The sequence below is a fragment of the Phocoena sinus genome, chromosome 3 (assembly GCF_008692025.1).
Source record: "Phocoena sinus isolate mPhoSin1 chromosome 3, mPhoSin1.pri, whole genome shotgun sequence".
NCBI classification, from domain to species: Eukaryota; Metazoa; Chordata; class Mammalia; order Artiodactyla; family Phocoenidae; genus Phocoena; species Phocoena sinus.
In genome coordinates, this window is record NC_045765.1 from 95705246 (window position 1) to 95725053 (window position 19808).

At 44.3% G+C, this 19808-nt stretch overlaps 1 protein-coding gene across 4 annotated transcripts; it reads left to right on the plus strand.

Annotated features, from left to right (window-relative positions):
* The first annotated feature begins 350 nt into the window (after window positions 1–350).
* GLRX (glutaredoxin) lies at window positions 351–9722 on the plus strand. Of its 4 annotated transcripts, XM_032628566.1 has the most exons (4): window positions 351–639; window positions 1634–1782; window positions 5790–5828; window positions 5942–6655. In XM_032628566.1, exons 1-4 carry the CDS (start codon window positions 433–435, stop codon window positions 6006–6008), a joined length of 462 nt encoding a protein of 153 aa, XP_032484457.1. In that variant the 5' UTR covers window positions 351–432; the 3' UTR covers window positions 6009–6655. The 4 variants fall into 4 exon arrangements, with proteins under 4 accessions (XP_032484457.1, XP_032484456.1, XP_032484460.1 ...); XM_032628565.1 differs by having other exon boundaries at window positions 5790–6658; XM_032628569.1 differs by lacking the exons at window positions 1634–1782; window positions 5790–5828; window positions 5942–6655 and adding exons at window positions 6676–6795; window positions 8386–9722 and having other exon boundaries at window positions 353–639.
* Window positions 9723–19808: the final 10086 nt, after the last annotated feature.

Here is a 19808-nt window from a genome sequence, read left to right on the forward strand (position 1 = left end):
CATTCTGTTTCTTGAATGATTCTGTTTGCATGTGTTTTTAAAAACTGTGTCTGAGACAACAAAGGTTTGACTCTGCCTTCTCCGCCCCCTCCCTGGGGCTGGGCTGCACGCTTTCTGCTTCCCCAGAGAGTGACAAGACTCTGTTCCCTTCCCAAGAGCGGGCGCTCCTGAAAGGGCTGAGGACAATGACACCCTGGACATAGCTACTGATGATGACATACCAGCGGGCGTTCCTCCGAAGCTCTAGCTGCTGAATCACTCCAGACTGAAATGACTTCAGGACTGGCCCTTTAAAAATCGAGCGCGCTACCGGGCAAACTCCTCCTCCAGGGAGGTTCCTTTAAATAAGAGCCAGCTGGCCAAGGCCCCGCTTTTCTCCCCAGCGATACCTGCAATCGAGGTTTCCTCCCCAGGAGATAGCAGCCTGTGAGCATGGCTCAAGCATTTGTGAACAGCAAAATCCAGCCTGGGAAGGTAGTTGTGTTCATCAAGCCCACCTGCCCCTACAGCCGTAGGGCCCAGGAGCTCCTCAGCCACTTGCCCTTCAAACAAGGGCTTTTGGAATTTGTCGATATCACAGCCCGCAGTGACACCAACGAGATTCAAGATTATTTGCAACAGCTCACCGGAGCCAGAACGGTGAGCCTGGGGTTTCCTTCTAAAAGGCTGGGGAGGAGGCTCCCAGATTCCTTTTTCTTGTCGGGGCTGTGAACGTGGTACGTCTGTGCCTTTCTCTAGGACACCGCTAAGGTTCTGTCTGTCACTCCAGGCGGCTGGAGGGCTGTGCAGGTGGGGGAGGGCGCCTGAGAGAGGACACTGCTTCCTTGAATGGACGGCTGGACTTCGGCCAACGGTGCTCAGATCAGAGGAGGGAGCACAGCTGACTGTGTTGGGCGTCAGGGGCAGCGGGCCCAGCAGCTGCCCAGGAGTCACTGAGGAACTTTCTGGACTCTTTGTTTTAAGCACTGACAGTCTGCGCTTGCAGGGCTGGGGTGGAAGGAGGGATGCAGGGGCCATGTGTGATCGGTGCAAGAATCGCGTGCACTCTGCGTTCACAGGGCCAAGTGGGATTTGCTGTCCTTCCATCTTTTCTCTAGGCTCTCTTTAACCTTCATCTAAATCGCTCTTCTTCCCTATCTTATCTAACTCCTCCCTCTGGAAAAATCTAACGGCTCATTATTGCTCCTTAATCTAAATTATGGGATGTTTCCAGGCCTGTTAGGGAGTCCAGAGGCCAGAGCTCCGGATGGCTCTCACAATGGTTTGCTGTGTGATCCTGGTAAGTCACCAGCTCTGTGACTCTCAGGGACCTCCTGGCTGTAGCACCAGACTGGAGGAGGTGACCACTACATCCCTTCTTGCTATAAGTAGACAGTGGGACCCTAAGAACCGCTGTCCTTTATGTGAACAGCCTTCCTCTTCCTCAGCACCCATGGCTTCCCAGTGAGATAGCCAGCCGACCAGATCCCCAGCATCAGTTCAGGTGCTGGGGCGGGGTCATGGTGGTAAGTTCTGTCCCACCAGATCACCCAAACTCCCTTTCAGGGCGCACATTCTAGGACACAGCGTTTGCAGAAGCACATATCCTAGCTCAGGTTTAGTTTGACTTACCGTGTTCTTTCTGGCTTCTCAGTGTAAAGCCTGGGAGGCTGTTCTTCCCGCCTCTCCAGTCAGAAATCAGCCTTCTGGTGCAGAAAGAGGCAAAACACGCTACCCCCATTGCTTCCAGGGCCCCTGCTGTGAGCTGAGGACCCTCGTCTCTGGAAGGAGGGAAAGGGCAGTGTAAGTACGCCTGTGGACCCCGCCGTGAGGCATCCCTCTGGACCAGCGGTTCCCAAATGTTGCTGCTCATTAGAATCACCTGAAGAGCTTTTAAAAAAAATTCCCAATGCCCAAGTCACACCGCATGCCAATTAAATCACAGTATGGGAGGTGGCAGCTAGGCATCAGTAGTTTTAAAGATCCCTAGGACATGGATACAAACATTGAGTTATAAGATGAATAAGTTCTGGGGATGTAACGTCCAGCATGGTGACTATAGTTAGTAATACTGTATCGTATGCTTGCAGTTTGCTACGAGATTAGATCTCAAGTGTTCTCACCACACACACCTGCACATGGTAGCTGTGAGGTTATGGGTATGTTAATTAACTTGATTGCGGTAATCATTTCTTAATGTAGTATATGTGTATCAGACCATGACATTGTACACCTTAAATACACACATAATTTATCTGTCAGTTATACCTCAAAAACTCTGGAAGTGAAAATAGAGTTTATCTCCTGTCAAAAAAATAAAAAGGTAATTCTAATTTGCAACCAGGTTTGGGAGCTACATCTTTCAGCCCAGCAGCACCTATTCTCTAGCAGGAAAAACAAACCACTTCACGCATTCATTCAACACCTGTTTTTTCAATTCATTGTAAAGCAACACTTTTTCTTCTAGTGGTCTTTTAAGTTTGTTTTTGAATTTTTCAGAATACTTTTCACAGGTTCTTGAGTCCTGAATGACATTCCTCCAAGGGGAAAAACAAACCCTTTGAAGTTGTATACTTCATGATCCCGAACAGTGAAGGGTTTCTATTAGAAGAGACTGGAAACCTTGAGAGCTGTTGCTATCTTGCTTATCCTGGGATGCCTGTGTGCTGTGCAAATAGTAGGAGCCCAGCAAGACTTGATTGATTACAGAGACGTAGGCCTTCTATCAGGCCATGTACTGGAGAAACTGGTTCTGGTTTCGCCATAGCCACAGCTGCTAGATCAGTGCATTCACTTATTCCTTTTCCTGATGTTCTTTCTTTATGTAAATCCAAGTTTCTGGCCTCTTATCATTTTCCTTTTCTCTGAAGAACGTCTTTGAATGTTCCTTACGAGACAGATCTTTGGGCAACAAATTCCCTCAATTTTTGTTTGTTTGAGAAAGTCTTTTTCTCCTTTGGTTTTGAAGGATAATTCTGCTAGATACAACAAATATTTTTAAGCACCTACTACACTAGGCACTTTTCTGGACATTGGAAATACTGCCATGAACAGAACAAACAAAAATGACTGCCTTTGTGGAACTTACGTTCTAGTAAATGCAATTAATAAAATAGTATGTTGGAAGGCGGTAAGTGATGTGTGCTATGGAGAAAAAAACAGGCAGGAAAGGCAGGTGGGCTGTAGGCAGCAAGGTACGGTTTTAAATGGAGTCATCAGGGCCTCACTGATTTTAGTAGATCTCAAGGGAGTGAGGGAGCAAGGCATGCAGAAATGTAGGGGTAGGGCATTTCATGCAGTGGGAACAGCAAGTGCTAACGTCCTGGGGTAGAAGTATGCCTGGCAAGGAGGCCTCCATGGGTGGAACATTATGAGTCAGGAGGAGATGAGGTCCAAGAGATCACGCGGTATAGGTTGGCGAGGCCTTTCAAGCTATCACACGGAGTGTGCTTGTGACGGGAGATGAGATGCCACCGAAGGGTTTTGAGCAGAGGAATAACCCTATCTGACTTGATTTTGAAAGGGTCACTCCAGTGGCTGTGGGGAAAGAGACTACAGGAAGGCCAGGGTGAGGGTTGAAGCTGGGAGACCTCTGGAGGCTAGAGCAGTAATTCAGATGAGAAAAGATGGTGGCTTGTACCAGGGAGTAGCCAAGGAGGTGCTGCAGAGTGTTGGGAGCCTCTGAGTAACACCAGAGTGCAGGAGATGCCACCTAGCTGAAGCTGGGGCTGGAGAAAGCTCCGGGAGAGGAAAGGCCCCAGAATTCCCAAGCTTGCTTTTACGGTGGCAGCTCTCTGCTTCCTGGCAGTAACAGACTCAAGTTCCTCCGAAGAGGCGGATGGGCCAGGAGGGGAGGGCACGGAGGACGAGTCTCCCTTTCTCAGCTGCATCAACAGCTTCCTGTTTTGTCACCACAGCCTCCCACACTGTCCTGCTGCCAACTGATCACACTGACCACAGCCAACTGTTGCCTAGCCTAGAGGGTGGGTGTGAGGGCAACGGGGCCTTTCAGCTCTCAGGCAAGCCAGCTTGCGTGCCAGATGGTCTGCACAGAAGTCCGCCCTGATCATGTTTCAGGGCCTGCCTCAGGTGGCTGGGGGCTGCTGCAGAGCTGTGTGTTCCCAAAGCCTCAGTTCCCGCAGGAGGAATGAACCACTATCAGTGCCAACCAGTGGTTTGCAGATGTGACCGCTGAGAGTCAGCATTACCTGGGAACTTGTCAAAATGCAAATTCTTGAGCCCCAGCCTGGATCTCCTGTATCAGAAATGTGTGGGGAAGGAGTAGAAACCTATGTTTTAACAAGCCCTCTGCAGTTCTGATGCAGGGTTCAAGTTTGAGAACAGCTATCTGAGGAAAAGACTCCTTTCTCCTCAGGGCCTTCTCTCCAAATAACTGAACTCAAACCCCCTGGGCCAGCACCCTGGCCAAAGGTGGAGATGTGGCAAGTGGCAAGAGGAGTGACCATTGCTCAATTCTTTCTGAAAATAACAGAATTGACAGAAGTTCAAGAATGAATACATCTCGTCCTTATTTAAAGCTCAGATGAGTTTTACTCATTTAGGTAATGGCTTCAACAGAAGGAGCCCTGTATTAGAATTACATTAGAATTACATTAGGATTCTGTTTTATTTACCATTGCAACTGACCACAGCCAACTGTTCCTGGGGAGATAGAAGCCAAAAGGCCCCCAGCAATTTGAGAGGTGCTTTATTTTCCCTAAAATGGCCAGATCCAGGGGGTAAAGTTAGGTTTCTGACCTCATATTTCTGCATATTCTTTCAGCTAGTAAAAAAGCAGTGCTGCCTGGGTGGTGCTTCCATTTGCAAAGTCCCCACACAGGCGTGCACTGCAGGTGGGACAGGCGTCACCTTCTGTGACTGAGGTGGACATTACCAGGCTTTCTCGCCAGAACACAGTCCTGTGTGCTCTTCCCCACTCTTGGGACATAGGATATAGCCATGGCAATGGAGTGTAGGAGTCTTTCAATTGGGGGCCTTAATTTTTAAAGCCTACTTCCACTCAGACCCCCTTCTTAATAAAAATAAGGTAAGGACTTACCTGAAATAATCCTGCCCTTTTTCTCAACTCTCACACTTTATAAAAAAAATTTCATCTGAACATGTACCCCAATGTTCATAGCAGCATTATTGACAGTTTCCAAGATATGGAAGTCACCTAAGTGTCCATCAACAGATGAATGGATAAAGAAGATGGGGTGTGTGTGTATATATATATATATATATATATATATATATATATATATATATATAAAATGGAATATTACTCAGCCATAAAAAAGAACGAAATAATGCCATTTGCAACAACATGGATGGACCTAGAGGGTATTATGCTAAGTGAAATAATTCAGACAGAGAAAGACAAATCCTGTATAATATCACTTATATGTGGAATCTGAAAAAATACAACAAATTAGTGAATATAACAAAAAAGAAGCAGACTCACAGATATAGAGAACAAATCAGTGGTTACCAGTGGAGAGAGGGAAGGGAAGAGGGGCAATACAGGGGTAGGAGATTAAGAGGTACAAGCTATTATATATAAAATAAGCGACAAGAATATGTTGTATAACACAGAGAATATAGCCAATATTTTATAATAAGTGGAATATAATTTATAAAAATTGTGAATCACTGTGTTGTACACCTGAAACTTATATTGTACATCAACTATACCTCAATTTAAAAATGCATCTGAATTACTATGCCTTCTGAGGAAAGTCAAAAGCTTTGAAAATATTCTTGCCGCCTTCTGTCTTTCACCTCTCCTGCCCCTTCTGGTATGTTCCTAGTGTTCTGGGAGAGGACCTGCTTGCTCCTGACCACTCAGGGTACCCGCATTGTGGTTGTTTCTTCACTGCCAGTCAGCCTTTCTGTAACATCCCTGGCCTGGAATTTGCCTGAGCCACAGTGAAAAGACTTCCTCCTCTCCTCCTTCCAAGAGCCGTCTAGAACCCTGGAACACGCCTTACCTAGCAGCAGGGAGGGAGCCTGAGTGTGACTCAAGATGAACATGTTCAGCAGGTAGAATGACTGTGTCAGCCTGGCTGACCCTGGGCCACCCACCCATGCCAGGTGTGAAACCAAAGCAGATGCATGTCCTTGCTCCCAGGGCTGCAGCACTTAAACATCTTATGATGGGCCAGGTATCAGAGAAGGAGATTCAGACACTACCACCCCTTCCCCAGCTGAGGACAGAGCTCACAGATGAGAGAGACGACTCTAATAAACTGTGAGTCTAAAATCAGAGACAGAGAACTGATGCAAATACTTTTCCAGCTGTACTTAGAGACAGACTCCTTCCTGGTTGCCATGGCTCAGCTTAAGGGCTCAGGTGTGGTCCCAGCTATAGAGAAACCAGAATTCAATCAGGGTGGTCCAGCTGCGGCCAACCAAAACTCTTTCCCTGAAACATAGAGTAAAAATTTTAAATCCCTTTGACAAGTTAGACAATCTCACACACACAGAACATTCTATTTGAAAAGCATCTTAGCTTAAGAAGGTTCTTGAATGAATAATTTTATGTGTATAATAAAGTTCCGCCCTGAAAGGGTATACATGAGGAGGTTGTGAAGTGATCTGAAAAGCTTTGGATCATGGGAAATATTTAGAGGAAGGATAAAATGTCTAATCTAATAATGATGTTCTCTAAATGTCCTGGCTTGTTTGCTTTTTTAGGTACCTCGGGTCTTCATCGGTCAAGAGTGCATAGGTGGATGCAATGATCTAGTAAATATGCATGAGAAAGGGGAGCTGTTGACAAGGCTAAAGCAAATTGGAGCTCTACAATAATTATAGGTGAGTGACAGGTGGGACACTGGGCCAGGAACACTGGGAGATGGTGGAATTGTACCGCCACATTTTATTACGATCTAGGAAGGCACTCTGGATAGGGAAAGAATGATCAGGGGTGATTTGAGGAACTGTGATGTCATGTATGAGTTTCCCATTTTACAAATGGGTTAATTTCATCAATGGGAGGAAAGCTTTTCACTCAACCTTCATTTAACAAATATTTATTTAGCACTTACTATGTGCCAGACACTGTACGAGGCACTGGGAATACAGAGATGAACAAAAAGATAACATGGAACTTATATTCTAGAGAGGTAGACCGATCCAAAACAAGTAAATTCCTGAAACAAATGAATAATTTGATAGAACATGGCAGGGGGATGGGGAGCAAATTAAGCTAATGTAGTAAGGGAAGGCCTTTTTCAGAGGGGCTGGTTGAGCTGAGACCTGATTGACAACAGGGAGACGGCCATGTACAGATGAAGCAGAAGGGCTTTTCGGGCAGAAGGAATAATAGCGAGTACAAAGGCCCTGAGGTGACAAGTATGGAATATTCAAGGAACTGAAAGCAAGACAGATCAGACTGAGTGAAGCACAGAAAGAAGGAAAAGTAGCAACAAATGTGGGCAAGGACCAGAGCACAAGGCCATGGGAAGCAACCTAGATTATTCTAAGTGCAATGTGAAATCAAGGTAAGTTTTGCTTTACCTGTGTTCACCCTGCAAATCCATGCAATCTAATTGGCTTCCCAAATGACAAAACAGAGTTTTCTAAAATTGTAACCTAAAGGAGATCTTTGATTGAATGGAAAACCACAGGGTGATGAATTCTTCAGAAAGGAAGCAAGATACCTTTGGGGTCTGATGGACTCCCCTCCCCGCAGCTCTTGTTAGTGCAAGCTAGCTTCTAAGCAGGCCAATTGCACTGACTCACACGTGGAAAGACTCTGTTTTAGCCAAAGGAGAAAGGGGTTCAAATTAAAATGTCCTTTGAAGAGTATTTATTGCCCACTAATCAATAATTAACCCTTGAGCAATGAGTACGTATAATTTGCGGTGGTTACTCAGAATAGTAACAGGAAGTGACAAAACAAAGTCTGAAAAATGCAACTGAATCCCTTGAAATAAAATAGTCAATGTTATAAACTTTTAATCACAATTCTACAACATCATCCCCTCAAATAAACACTGTGTCTGTTTGGGTTAGCTTTCTGGCCTCACCCCATGCACAAAGCACTCAAAACCCAGTTAACTGCTGTACCAAATGTTTCCTTTTCTGGAACACTCTTTAGCAATTTAGGCTTAGATGAGAATGAAAGAAAACTTACAACTTTCCTGGGAAGGTGGGAAACACCATTTCTCCAGCTACCTCTATGTTGGCATGGGCACTAGAGTCCGCCATATTCCCCAGGTCTCTTTATCTGCATTGTCCTTCAGTATATTATACTCTCAGTATTCTACTGGCAACTTGCATCTCAAGGCCATCTGTAACCGATTATGCTTAAACAGCAAGAGTAAATGTTCTGGTAATGAAAGGGAAATGAGAGGAATTGATCTTTTCCAAGAAAATCCAATTCTTTGTATTTTTTCCTAGCAGAGCAGACCCCAGGCTGATATCCCCCTTGAGAGCTGGATGGCATTGCAGATAATGACAGCACTTCCTGATGGATGGACCTGGGGCTACGTTTACCCAGCTACAGCAACTGTTTACTTAAACGTTTGAAATATGTTAACGCAAATAAAATGGGTGAGGGGCATTTTGGGGGCAAAAAACAGCTTTTTCTTCTTTTGACTCAGTATTAAAAGGGGACCAACTTGCCCAAAACAACAGGTCTGAGAAGTTCGATGGGTGTCTCAGGTTTCTTGTGGATTGGCCCTTTGGTTTCCAAAACGACAAGATATGCTTAGGATTCACTCACTGACCCAAAAGATGTTCCTTCTCTTTGGCACATGTTCCTTACTACGTGTTCTCCACATGCTGGGGCTCCTCTACCTCAACACCAGTGTTTCTCAACCAAGTATATCCCAGACCTCCTGGGTTGAATCTATAGTTGGTTTTCTGCTACTGTCCAAAGATTATTTTGTTGAGTTTGACTTTATAGAATGTGTATTATGAAATCAACAGATATTCTGAATATGCTTTTTCAAAGGGTATCTCCCTAGCCACCATCCCCACCCCACCTCCTACCCCCTCCTACTGTGAGAATCACTGCCGTGAACCAGTTTTCTGAACCGTGACAACTCGTAGACCTCATAGGAAATATTCAACAATTCCGGGAAGGGTCTGAGCACGCAGTCTGAGAGACGCCACTGAAAAGTTAAGCACAGTTGGTCTTCATTTTGGGCCACAGGGATCAGAAGTATAAATGCAGATGCTACGATCACGTGGCAACACTCTGTTATGTAACATGGTTGTCCAGGGAATCCTGAACAAGTGTGTATTAATTTGTTTATAAGCAAAAGTAAAACATAAGGGCTTCCCTGGTGGCAAGTGGTTGAGTCCGCCTGCCGATGCAGGGGACATGGGTTCGTGCCCCGGTCTGGGAAGATCCCACATGCCGCGGAGCGGCTGGGCCCGTGAGCCAAGGCCACTGAGCCTGCACGTCCGGAGCCTGTGCTCCTCAACGGGAGAGGCCACAACAGTGAGAGGCCCGCATACAGCAAAAAAAAAAAAAAAAAAGTAAAACATAAAATTTTAAATGTTACATAGAAAACTTGTATCCCCACCTCCAAGAATATGTCTGTGAAAGTAGCCAAATTTGGGAAACTCTGTTCTAAATGATTTTTTCTTTCCCCCTCACTCTATGAAAACTTAAGAATTCCTTATTGTGAAAGTTATTCTAGAATTGCAAGATTAAGTTAATTTCCCTCTGTAGTCTCTGGTATGAATGGTTAATTTCTTCTCTAATAAAGAAGTACCCATGGATCACACAGTGATTATTGTCCAATTCTTTTCTACGTTCTCAAGACCTTAAGGAATGTGATTATTGCAGAATATACCAATTTAAAGTTTTTTCATGTTCATCCCCTGCAGGCACATGCTATTGTCCTTCATTGAGTATAAACGGTTGGTGTAATTTTGTAAATTTCATAATTTGAATATGTCAACACTAGCCTATTGAATAATGTTTGGGATTCAGTAATAGTCTTTTTCATACCACATTCCATTTTCCTATTTCTCTCCTAATGCTTCCTCTCCCTTCCCTTATGCACCCCACCTCTGGAGGCTGTGCAGTGTGCAAACTGCACAGTCCCTGATCACCTCCCGACCGCTTGCCTGCTCTTTCTTTCACATTTCTGTGTCCTTGCTCATTGTGTCCCTTCCTCCTGAGATACCCTTTCTTATCCTTTGTTCTTCTTTTAAACCCTGCCTTCAAGGCCTGATTTACAGACTCTCCCCTCTGGACCTGCCCTCTCCTCCCACTGCCTCTTGACTAAAAAAAGTCATTGCCCCTTCTTCTGTAATCTTAAAACATCAGGCTGTATTGTAGTTAATCATCTGTACTGGTCTCTCACCACATTCAGAAATACTCAAAGGCAGCAGCCTCGACGTAAAAACCTTCATATGCCCAGTTTCTAGCACAGAGGTTCTATTTTATCAAAGCAATACATGCGTGTGGTTTAAAATGTCAAACAACACTACAACACTACTCGACCCCTCCCAAACCCCAGTCCTGGCCACACATTTATCAGTGTCATAGGTATTTAAACTATTTAGAAATACTGTAAAATGTATTAGACATATATAAGAATATATAGAATGCATAGTTCTATTTAAATGAACACCCATGTAATCTGCTTCCAAAGTTAAGAAGTAAAGCACCCATATAACAGTGTGCTTCCAGAGTACTGATAAAGTACCTTAGAGGCCCAGGACTTCCCTGGTGGACCAAGATCCCACATGCCGAAAGATTAAAAAAAAAAAAGTACTGTAGAGGCCCATGTGCCCCCTCCCAATGTATCCCCTTCCTCCCTTCACAGAGATGATCTCTAGTTCATTTTGTTGTAATCATTCTGATCCTTTATAGTTTTACTTCGTGCAATATCCCTCAGCAATACATTTTAGTTTTGAAAAGCAATAGCAAACACCAACCTAGCTGTGTAAGGAAAGGGCAATATTCTCACCATCAGATGAAGGGCCCCAGGAGAAGATAAGCTGAACAGAGGCTCTGAGTCATAGATTAGCTTCTGTTTCCCTGGGAGTTTACCAGAGGGGTATTCCCAAATGAGTCTTTGGAAACACTGGGCAACCCATGGCTGGGGAGGTTATTGTATGAACAGGTACTGGGCATCCCCCAGAAATATGTAATGGAAATGGGCTGCTCTGCATTTTCGGCTTCCATGGCCAGCCTCCAGCTTTCAGGAACAGGTCCAAGCACACCACATCCATAGCAGTGTGTCAAGCCCATACCCCCTCAACTAGCCAAGGTTGTGTCACGGAGAACAGAAATGTCATCAACACAAGGCAGACTAAGTTCAGATAACAATCTGCTTCAGGCTCATTTAAGCATTCTCACCTCAAGTTAAAAAAAAAAAAAACAAAAGACAACAGTTGAGCTCTCAACATGGGGCATTTCACTGCTCCAATCTGGACTGTTTGCTGTCCGCGTCAGAGCACAGCTCTATTCCTGGGATCTCCCTTCACTGTCATCCTGGGGATTCCATTGCTCTCTATCCTGAGTTGGATCTCCTGTTTCCCACACTCCATAAGTATTTGTTATAGCTAAAGTGCTGTAACAAAAACATAATGACAGAAGCTTATTTCTCTCATGAGAGTTCAGAAGCAAGCAGGTGGCTTTGCTCTCTGCAATCACAATCAACCCAGGGGTTGTGTGCACCACTTCTGCTCATATCCCATTGCCCAGAAGTTAGCTGTGGGTGACACTAGGCAGTGGTGTCCCTGCTGGCAAGCCCCTTGCCCAGCTAAAACTCAGGGAGGTATACATTGAAAGAAAATAGGAGTTTGGGATTAACAGATACACCCTACTATACATAAAATACATAAACAACAAGAACCTACTGTATAGCAGAGGGAACTATACTCAATATCTTGTAATAACCTATAATGGAAAAGAATCTGAAAAAGAACATATATATGTATATAAACAAATGATTTTGCTGTATACCTGAAACTAACACATTATAAATCAACTAAACTTCAATAAAAAGTTGTTTGTTTTGAATAAATAAATAAATTATTAAAAAAAGAAAGAAAGAAGGGGAGAATGGCTGTCAAAGGAAAATTAGCACATTGTATCTTTCTCTTTTTAGTCTTGTTCATTTTGGAGGACCATATATCCTCCATAAGTTTTAAGGAAAAGGGAATGGGAAGTAAACTTTTTGAAACCTTCCTTTTCTAAAAATATTTTTATTTGATTGATAGTTTACCTGGATAGAGCTTCTCGTTGGAAGTCACCTTCCTCTGGAAGTCTGAAGACACTACTTATGGTCTTTGGCTTTCATTGTTGCTGTTAAGAAGTCTGAAGCCGTTCTCATTCTTGATGACCTGTTTGGTTTTCTTGTTTGTTTTATATTCTGGAAACTTAGAAAATCTTCCCTTTGAAATATCACAGTGATGTGCCTTGGGGAGGGTCTATTTTCATACATTTTAGTGGCTACTTGGAGGTTTGAAAGGCCCATTGGAAATTTTATTGGATTATTTTATGGATACTTTCCTCCCCTCCATTTTCCTTGTGTCCTCTTTCTGGAACTCCTAGCAATCCGATACTGGCTTTCCTGGACTTGTCCTCTAGTTTTTGCTATATTTTCTCTCCTATTTTCTTTGTTTTATTCTGAGGGATTTACTCATTTTTCCCTCCTTGTTTTTCTATCAAGTTTTAAATTTCTGATAATGTTTTTAACTTTCAATAGCTCTTCAATATTATTTGAGTGTTTCTTTTTTTTCTAGAATTGTTTTTGCTTCATAAATGTAGTACCTTACCTTGCTGAGGTTATTGAGATTTTTAAAAACATTTTTACTGAGGTTTTTTTCCAACTGTGATCTTTTTCTTATTTCCAAGAATTTTTCCTTGTTCTCAGTTGTTTCCTTTTTAATATTTTTTTGTTCTTGTTTTATGGATGCAATCTTTTTTTTTTCTCTCTCAAAGGATATTCATTATAGTTGGGGCTTTTTAAAAAAGCTGTCTTCTGATTCCAGCATTATCTATGAGTTCCTAATGTTCTGTTTCTGCTTAAATTTGAAGATCTTCCAATGTCCTGCATTGAACATTTGCAATCTGGCTGTGCGTAAATATTTAAGAATGGTGCACCAAAACCTGGTTGGAAGATTTGTGTGTGCATGAATTGGGCTTGTCAACTGGTGGGCTTCACCACAGAGCCTTTGTTCAAATGTCACCTTCTCAGCAAGTCCTCCCACATCACCCTATTTAAAATTTCACTTGGCATTTTCTATCCCTCTTCCTTGTTTTTTCTCTATAGCATTTATCACCTAATATGTTGTATAATTTGCTTATTTACTTTATTTACTATCTGTCTTCACCACTAACCCCTTGAGACCAGGAATTTGTGTCTGTCTATTTACTGCTGTATCTGCAGCCTCAAGAAGATTGCTTGCACATAGTAGGTACTTCATAAATATCTGTTAGATGTTTGAATGAATGAATGAGTGAATGAATGAATGATTAGCTGCAGACCACCCAGCTGTTAGCTCCTGGACGTTTTTCTTTTCAGCTGTTCAGTTTCCAAGGTGGGGGTTGAGGCATGCCACCAGGTTCTGGCTGCCAAGCAGGGGAAAGGGATTTGGCAGCCCCCTGGTCAGTGTGCAGACTCTCATGTAATCTTCTGTTTTCTGTCTGTTCCTTGCTGGGTAATTCTGTGTGATATGCAGGGATAGAAAGCACTGTCATCCAAAGACCACCAAGAAGTTGGCACACGGGGTTGGCAGAGGGAAGCAACAAGAATAACCAGGCGAAAACTTCATAGCCAAAGCTCTATTCCTTTGGTTTACTTTAAAAAGCAAGTGATTCAATCTCCTGCATGTATCTCATTTTAATAACTGCCTTCAGTCTGCCCCTTCCAGCCTGGCCCCTGGAGTGGGACACCTGACAGCCATTCTTCCCAATTCAAGGTTGTCCAAAGAGATGGCCCTTAAGGGGAAACAACAGTCAGGGGTGATCAGTGTGGCCCAGATCACACCATTCATATCCCCAGTGGGTATCATTAGGCCATTATCTTGAAATTTGGTTGTAAGAGAACGCCATGCTCCCTCATTCACTGCGCCATAACAATTTTTAGTGGGTCCTGGGAAATATTTTAAAGAATTGGGCTGAGATATTTTAACTAAAATCCCTTTGCTATATTAATAGTGATCTTTTCTTATTAAGTACATTGGACATTTGAAGGGGAAGAATTTAATCTTCCTAATTAGTGGAAGAGAATTCTGGCCTGGTCCCTTTAAGCATAAGTGATATTTAAACACGGGTCTATATTTACACATGATTTATGTTTCCTATCCGCAGGTGACTTTTCTGGTGAGCTATGCAGAGCTGAAGAGGGGAGGAGGGATGAAGGGGTATCGCAGAGCCAGTGAAAGCGCAGAACTTTGCGTAATCTCTCGGGGGCCTCGCCTAGTACGCCTGGTATTTTATTCCTAGTGGCTCTTCCTGCTCGTTTGGGGTCCTCCGTCCCACCCAGCAGGGCTGGAGCCTCTGGATGCCTGTAGCTGAGCTTTCTCAGGAGAGAGCAGAGCAAATGCCTTCTTAGTTTTCTGTCGTGTGCCTTGTGAAACTTGGAATAGTCTGTACATAAAATTACAAGTTGTGGGGCTTCCCTGGTGGCGCAGTGGTTGAGAGTCCGCCTGCCGATGCAGGGGACACGGGTTCGTGCCCCGGTCCGGGAGGGTCCCACATGCCGCGGAGCGGCTGGGCCCGTGAGCCATGGCCGCTGAGCCTGCGTGTCCGGAGCCTGTGCTCCTCAACGGGAGAGGCCACAACACTGAGAGGCCCGTGTACCGCAAAAAAAAAAAAAAAAAAAAAAATTACAAGTTGTCTTTAAGGTGGGAAGGTGGGGATTTTGTACTGCCTTTCTTTATGATTCTTCCAAGTCATCCTGAGGGCTGAGGATGGATGACCTTTAACCTAATCTGCCCTGGGTTCTAACTCTGGTTAGACTATGGGGACCAGAGGACTCACTCTAGGAATGGAGGACTGACAGCTCCCCGGAAGACCAAATTAGCTCAGCTGGAACCTGTGGCCACCCAGGCTGCCCCCCAACATCTAGAATGCAACCCCCCTGTGTGGCAAGAGTGGACGTGCAAAACTGACTCTAAGTGCCCTCAGCCCACTACTTGGAACATCCCAGTCACAAGCACAGTCGTTTGGAGAGTGCCAGAAAGGGCAAGAGAGTGCAAGGGAAGGAAAGGATGGGTCTCAGGCTGCCTCCAGAAAGGGAAGAATGCGGGTATGTGGGTGGTCCCAGATAGATAAACCACAGGTTAACCAGAGAGGAGCCCTGGTTCTTCTCTCCATCTAGGAAGCCCCAGGCAGGTAGCGCTAGTGAGGGTACAATGTGGCTTTAAGCCACTTTCCCTTTTTTATAGTCTGATTCCATTTATTTTGTTGACATATATTAATATTCTTTTTCATATTCTTTTCTGGTTTATCACAGGATATTGAATATAGTTCCCTTTGCTATATGGTAGGATCTTGTCATTTATCCACCCTACATATACAGTTTGCATCTGCTAATGCCAAGCTCCCAATCCTTCCCTTCCTCGCCCCTCCTCTTAGGCCACTTTTGAGGCCAATTTACCCCAAACTCTTTGCATTCAGGTGAGGTCCAATGGCTGACAGACTGTCCTTAACCTACCTGAGAAATTCCCCTTGTCCACATGAGGGATGGATCAATGGATGCAGAGTGTTCCCTTAAACACCCCTGAGCTGGCACAAGAAGGGACATCCCCCCTTTGTAAGATTTTGAGGAGTGAGGGATAAGTGTTTCTTACTAAAAGGATGGTCTTTAGTATGAGGACCCTTTCTCCACTGATTATTCTTTGACTACAGGAGAGTGGACTCTGTGACCTGCAACCTGGGGAGGGGGTCTCAGGGTTACTGAGAGGGTCAGAGAATATACAGATACTCTGCTTTTCCACGGGTATATATAAAGAGGTGCTATCGCATGTATCTTTCACTGCATCTATATTTTCTAATATTTTAATAAAGATGAATAATTGATTTACCCAGTTAAAAGGATTTGGGGGGGACTTCCCTGGCAGTCCAGTGGTTAAAACTCCGTGCTTCCAAGGCAGGGGGCCCGGGTTCGATCCCTGGTTGGGGAACTAGGATCCCACATACCACGTGGCATGGCCAAAAAAAATAAAATAAAATAATAAAAATAAAAGGTTTTCTTGGTCTATTTCCTTACATGGCAGCAGCAGCAGGGAATAAAACATAAATTCATTTCAAGGATCACTGCGTGTACATATAATTATCTATTTAAAACATTTACTTTTTAAAAAAGCATCCTAACATTGATAATAGCTTTTGATTATTACTGTTGTCTCAGTCGATGGTTAAAGCACAATGACTACATGTGGAGAGGCTGTGGCCTGTCCCATTTTTTAATATTGAAAGAAAAGAGGGGTGTCTACAAGTTTGGAAATATTGGAGACTAGTTCCCTGTACCAAAGAGAGGGCTAACACTGGTCCTCCTCCGTCTTCCTACTTATACAGATCAAAATCTAGAAAACAGCTGCAGTGTAAAGGTAGTATTAAATAATGGTTAACTCATACCAAAATCAAGGTATGGGTTTTATCCCATGTTTCCTAGGCATTTTAAAGAGGCTATATAGTGTCCCCTTTGGTTGAAACGGGTGAATGTGAGTCTGCAGGGTACACTGATGGAAGAAGCTTGGAAAGACCCAACTGCACACACTGGGTGCCAAGCACTTTCTAAGTTTTGACTATGTTTTCACTCATGTGATCCTCACAGCAGCCCTATAAGCCAACTAACATTAGTCATTATCATTTCCATTCTACAGATGGCAAAACTAAGGCGCAGAGAGGTTAAGTTGCCCAGGAGCTCTCAGCAGAGCCAGGATTCGAGCCCAGCGGGGTTCCAGGAGCACACAGCACTGCTCTGCCTTTAACCAGGGCTTTCATTGTAAAGGGGACTGTGTTTCCTGGTTTAATGGAATGACCAAAGGAGGGCCTCCCTGGGCCTCTGGGTTCTGAGCCACAACTTCAAGGAACAACTTGATACTACTCCAGCATGGACTGTGCTCGAACTCAGTGTTCCTCAGAGCAGGTTCTTCAGAAAACTGGTTCCGTGGCATGTTGATAAATGGTACACGAGGAAAGGGGCTTCATGGTCAAATGCGTTTGGGAAATGCCGGACTACGTGATGTGCTGGCCTGCAGGACTTGCACTCATTTTGAGAGTCCGGGCCTTTTATCTGATAAACTTTTTTTTTTTGTGGTACGCGGGCCTCTCACTGTTGTGGCCTCTCCCGTTGTGGAGCACAGGCTCCGGACGTGCAAGCTCAGCGGCCATGGCTCACGGGCCCAGCCGCTCCGCGGCATGTGGGATCTTCCCGGACCGGGGCACGAACCCGTGTCCCCTGCATCGGCAGGCCGACTCTCAACCACTGCGCCACCAGGGAAGCCCTGATAAACTTTTTAAATGTATGCTACTGAGGACTTCCAGTTTCCAATTCGGCATGTAAGATGCTTGGAAGTTGCCACTCCATCCTAGCAAAAAGTGAAAAGCTGAATAACTGAAAAATCAATAACTCTTCTTAGATCCATAAGAGAAGTGAGGTCATAGAGCAAACCAGTGCCCCCCAAACTGGGGAGACTGACAGGCAAATACCGAGAATCTCAACTTATATGAGAATTAGTGCTGGGGGAGGGGAACCTGAGCTGGGATCCAGGAACGGCTGGAGGCTCCATGTGGACCATGCTCAGAGCTAAAAATTCCAAGGGGACCCAGTCATCAGAGGGTCCATGCTTTTGTGAGTTTTACCACTTGGAGTTCTAATGAGGTTCTCACAGTGAATGCTGGAGGGAAAAGCCCTCATGCTTTAAGCAGGCGGAGCAGAAAAGGAACCATTTGGAAATAAACCAGAGCATTCTGTCTTTCTTAACAAGGTCTGTTTTTAAGAGTTAACTCTCTAACTACAGCCTAACGTTCTGGGGTTTTATCAGAGCCTAACTGACCTGGGGGAAGGGAAAACCCCAACTCCAGCTCCCTCTGGCCTTCCTTAAGGGAAAAGGGAAAGACCCAACTCCATTCTAGCCGCCTTACTCTACTTAGACAGGGCAACCCACCCCAGGGTGTGGGCACCAAGAAGCACATGTGAAGCTCAAAGGCTCCCTAAAAAGACTGAGACCTAATCAAAGGGATGTAACAGGCTCCCCTCCTTCCACACATCTTACCAACCCATTACTAAATACCTACTTAACAGCAGTTACCCAGTTCATTGTCTCATGCTATAGAGAAAACATTTCTAGTATATTAAAAGGCAAAAACCACAGTTGGAAAAGATAGAGAAGCATTAGGCAGGGCTGTTGGAATGATCAGACTGGGAATTTAAAACAGCTACGATGAACATGCTAAAGGCTATAATGGATAAAGGAAACCACATGAAAGAACAAATGGGCAATGTAAGCAAAGAGATGGAAATTCTAAGAGCCAAAAAGAAATGCTAGAGACCAAAAACACTGTGACAGAAATGAAGAATGCCTTTGATGGACTCATTAGTTCACGTGACATGTGCTATGATCTGAATGTTTGTGTCCTCCCCAAACTCATGTTAGAATCCTTATACCCAATGCAATGGTGTTAGAAGGTGGGGCCTTTGGGAGGCAATTAGGTCATGAGGGTGAATTAGTAAATTAGTGGGATTAGTGCTCTTATAAAAGAGATCCCACAACACTCCCTTCCACCACGTGAGGATGCAGCGAGGAGCCGCAGGCTATGAACCGGGAAGAGGGCCAACACGTTGATCTTGGATTTTCCAGACTCCAGAACTGTGAGAAATAAATTTCTGTTGTTTATAAGCTACCCAGTCTGTGGTATTTTGTTATAGCAGCCCAAACTAAGACTGAAGAAAGAATCTCTAAGCTTGAGAATGTCTCAAAAGAAACCTCCAAAACTTAAGAACAAAGAGAAAAAAATACTTGACGCAGGAAAGAGAGTGGGACGCGAAAGGATGGTCACATCCCAGGTCATGTCTGAGTCCCTGGGACGGCCGCCAAGTGTGGGTTCTTGGCTTCGTGCAGGAAAGAATTTAAGAGCCAGCCACAGCAAAGTGAAAGAAAGTTTATTCAGGGAGAAACACACTCCATAGACAGAGTGTGGGCCATCTCAGAAGGTGAGAGAGGCACCAGGGTATGGGGTTGTCAGTTTTTACAGGGGTGGGTAATTTCATAGGCTAATGAGTAGGAGTAGTATTCTGGCTATTTTGGGGAAAGTGTGGGGATTTCCAGGAATTGGGCCACCACCCACTTTTTGACCTTTATGGTCAGCCTTGTAACTGTCATGGTGCCTGTGTGTGTGTCGTTTAGCTTGCTGATGTGTTACAAAGAGCATATACTGAGGCTCAAGGTCTAGTGGAAGTCAACTCGTCCACCATCTTAGGCCTAGTTGGTTCTAATCAGTCGTGTCCTCTGGCTATGTCATTCTTGTAAATGTTGTGCCCTACCCCCTTCCTGTCTCATACTGAAAAACCCAGAACAGGATATCGAATAACTATGGGACAACTACAAAAGGTGTAAGATATACATAATAGGAATACCAGAAGGAGAAGAAAGACAAAGGAACAGAAGAAATATTTAAAGAAATAATGACTGAAAATTTCCCCAGACACCAAACCACAGATCTAGAGAGCTCAGAAAACACCAAGCAGAAAAAAAATGACGAAAAAACCCACTACACCTAGACATATCATTTTTAAACTGCAGAAAATAAAAGATAAAGAAAATATCCTGGGCTTCCCTGGTGGCGCAGTGGTTGAGAGTCCGCCTGCCGATGCAGGGGACGCGGGTTTGTGCCCCAGTCT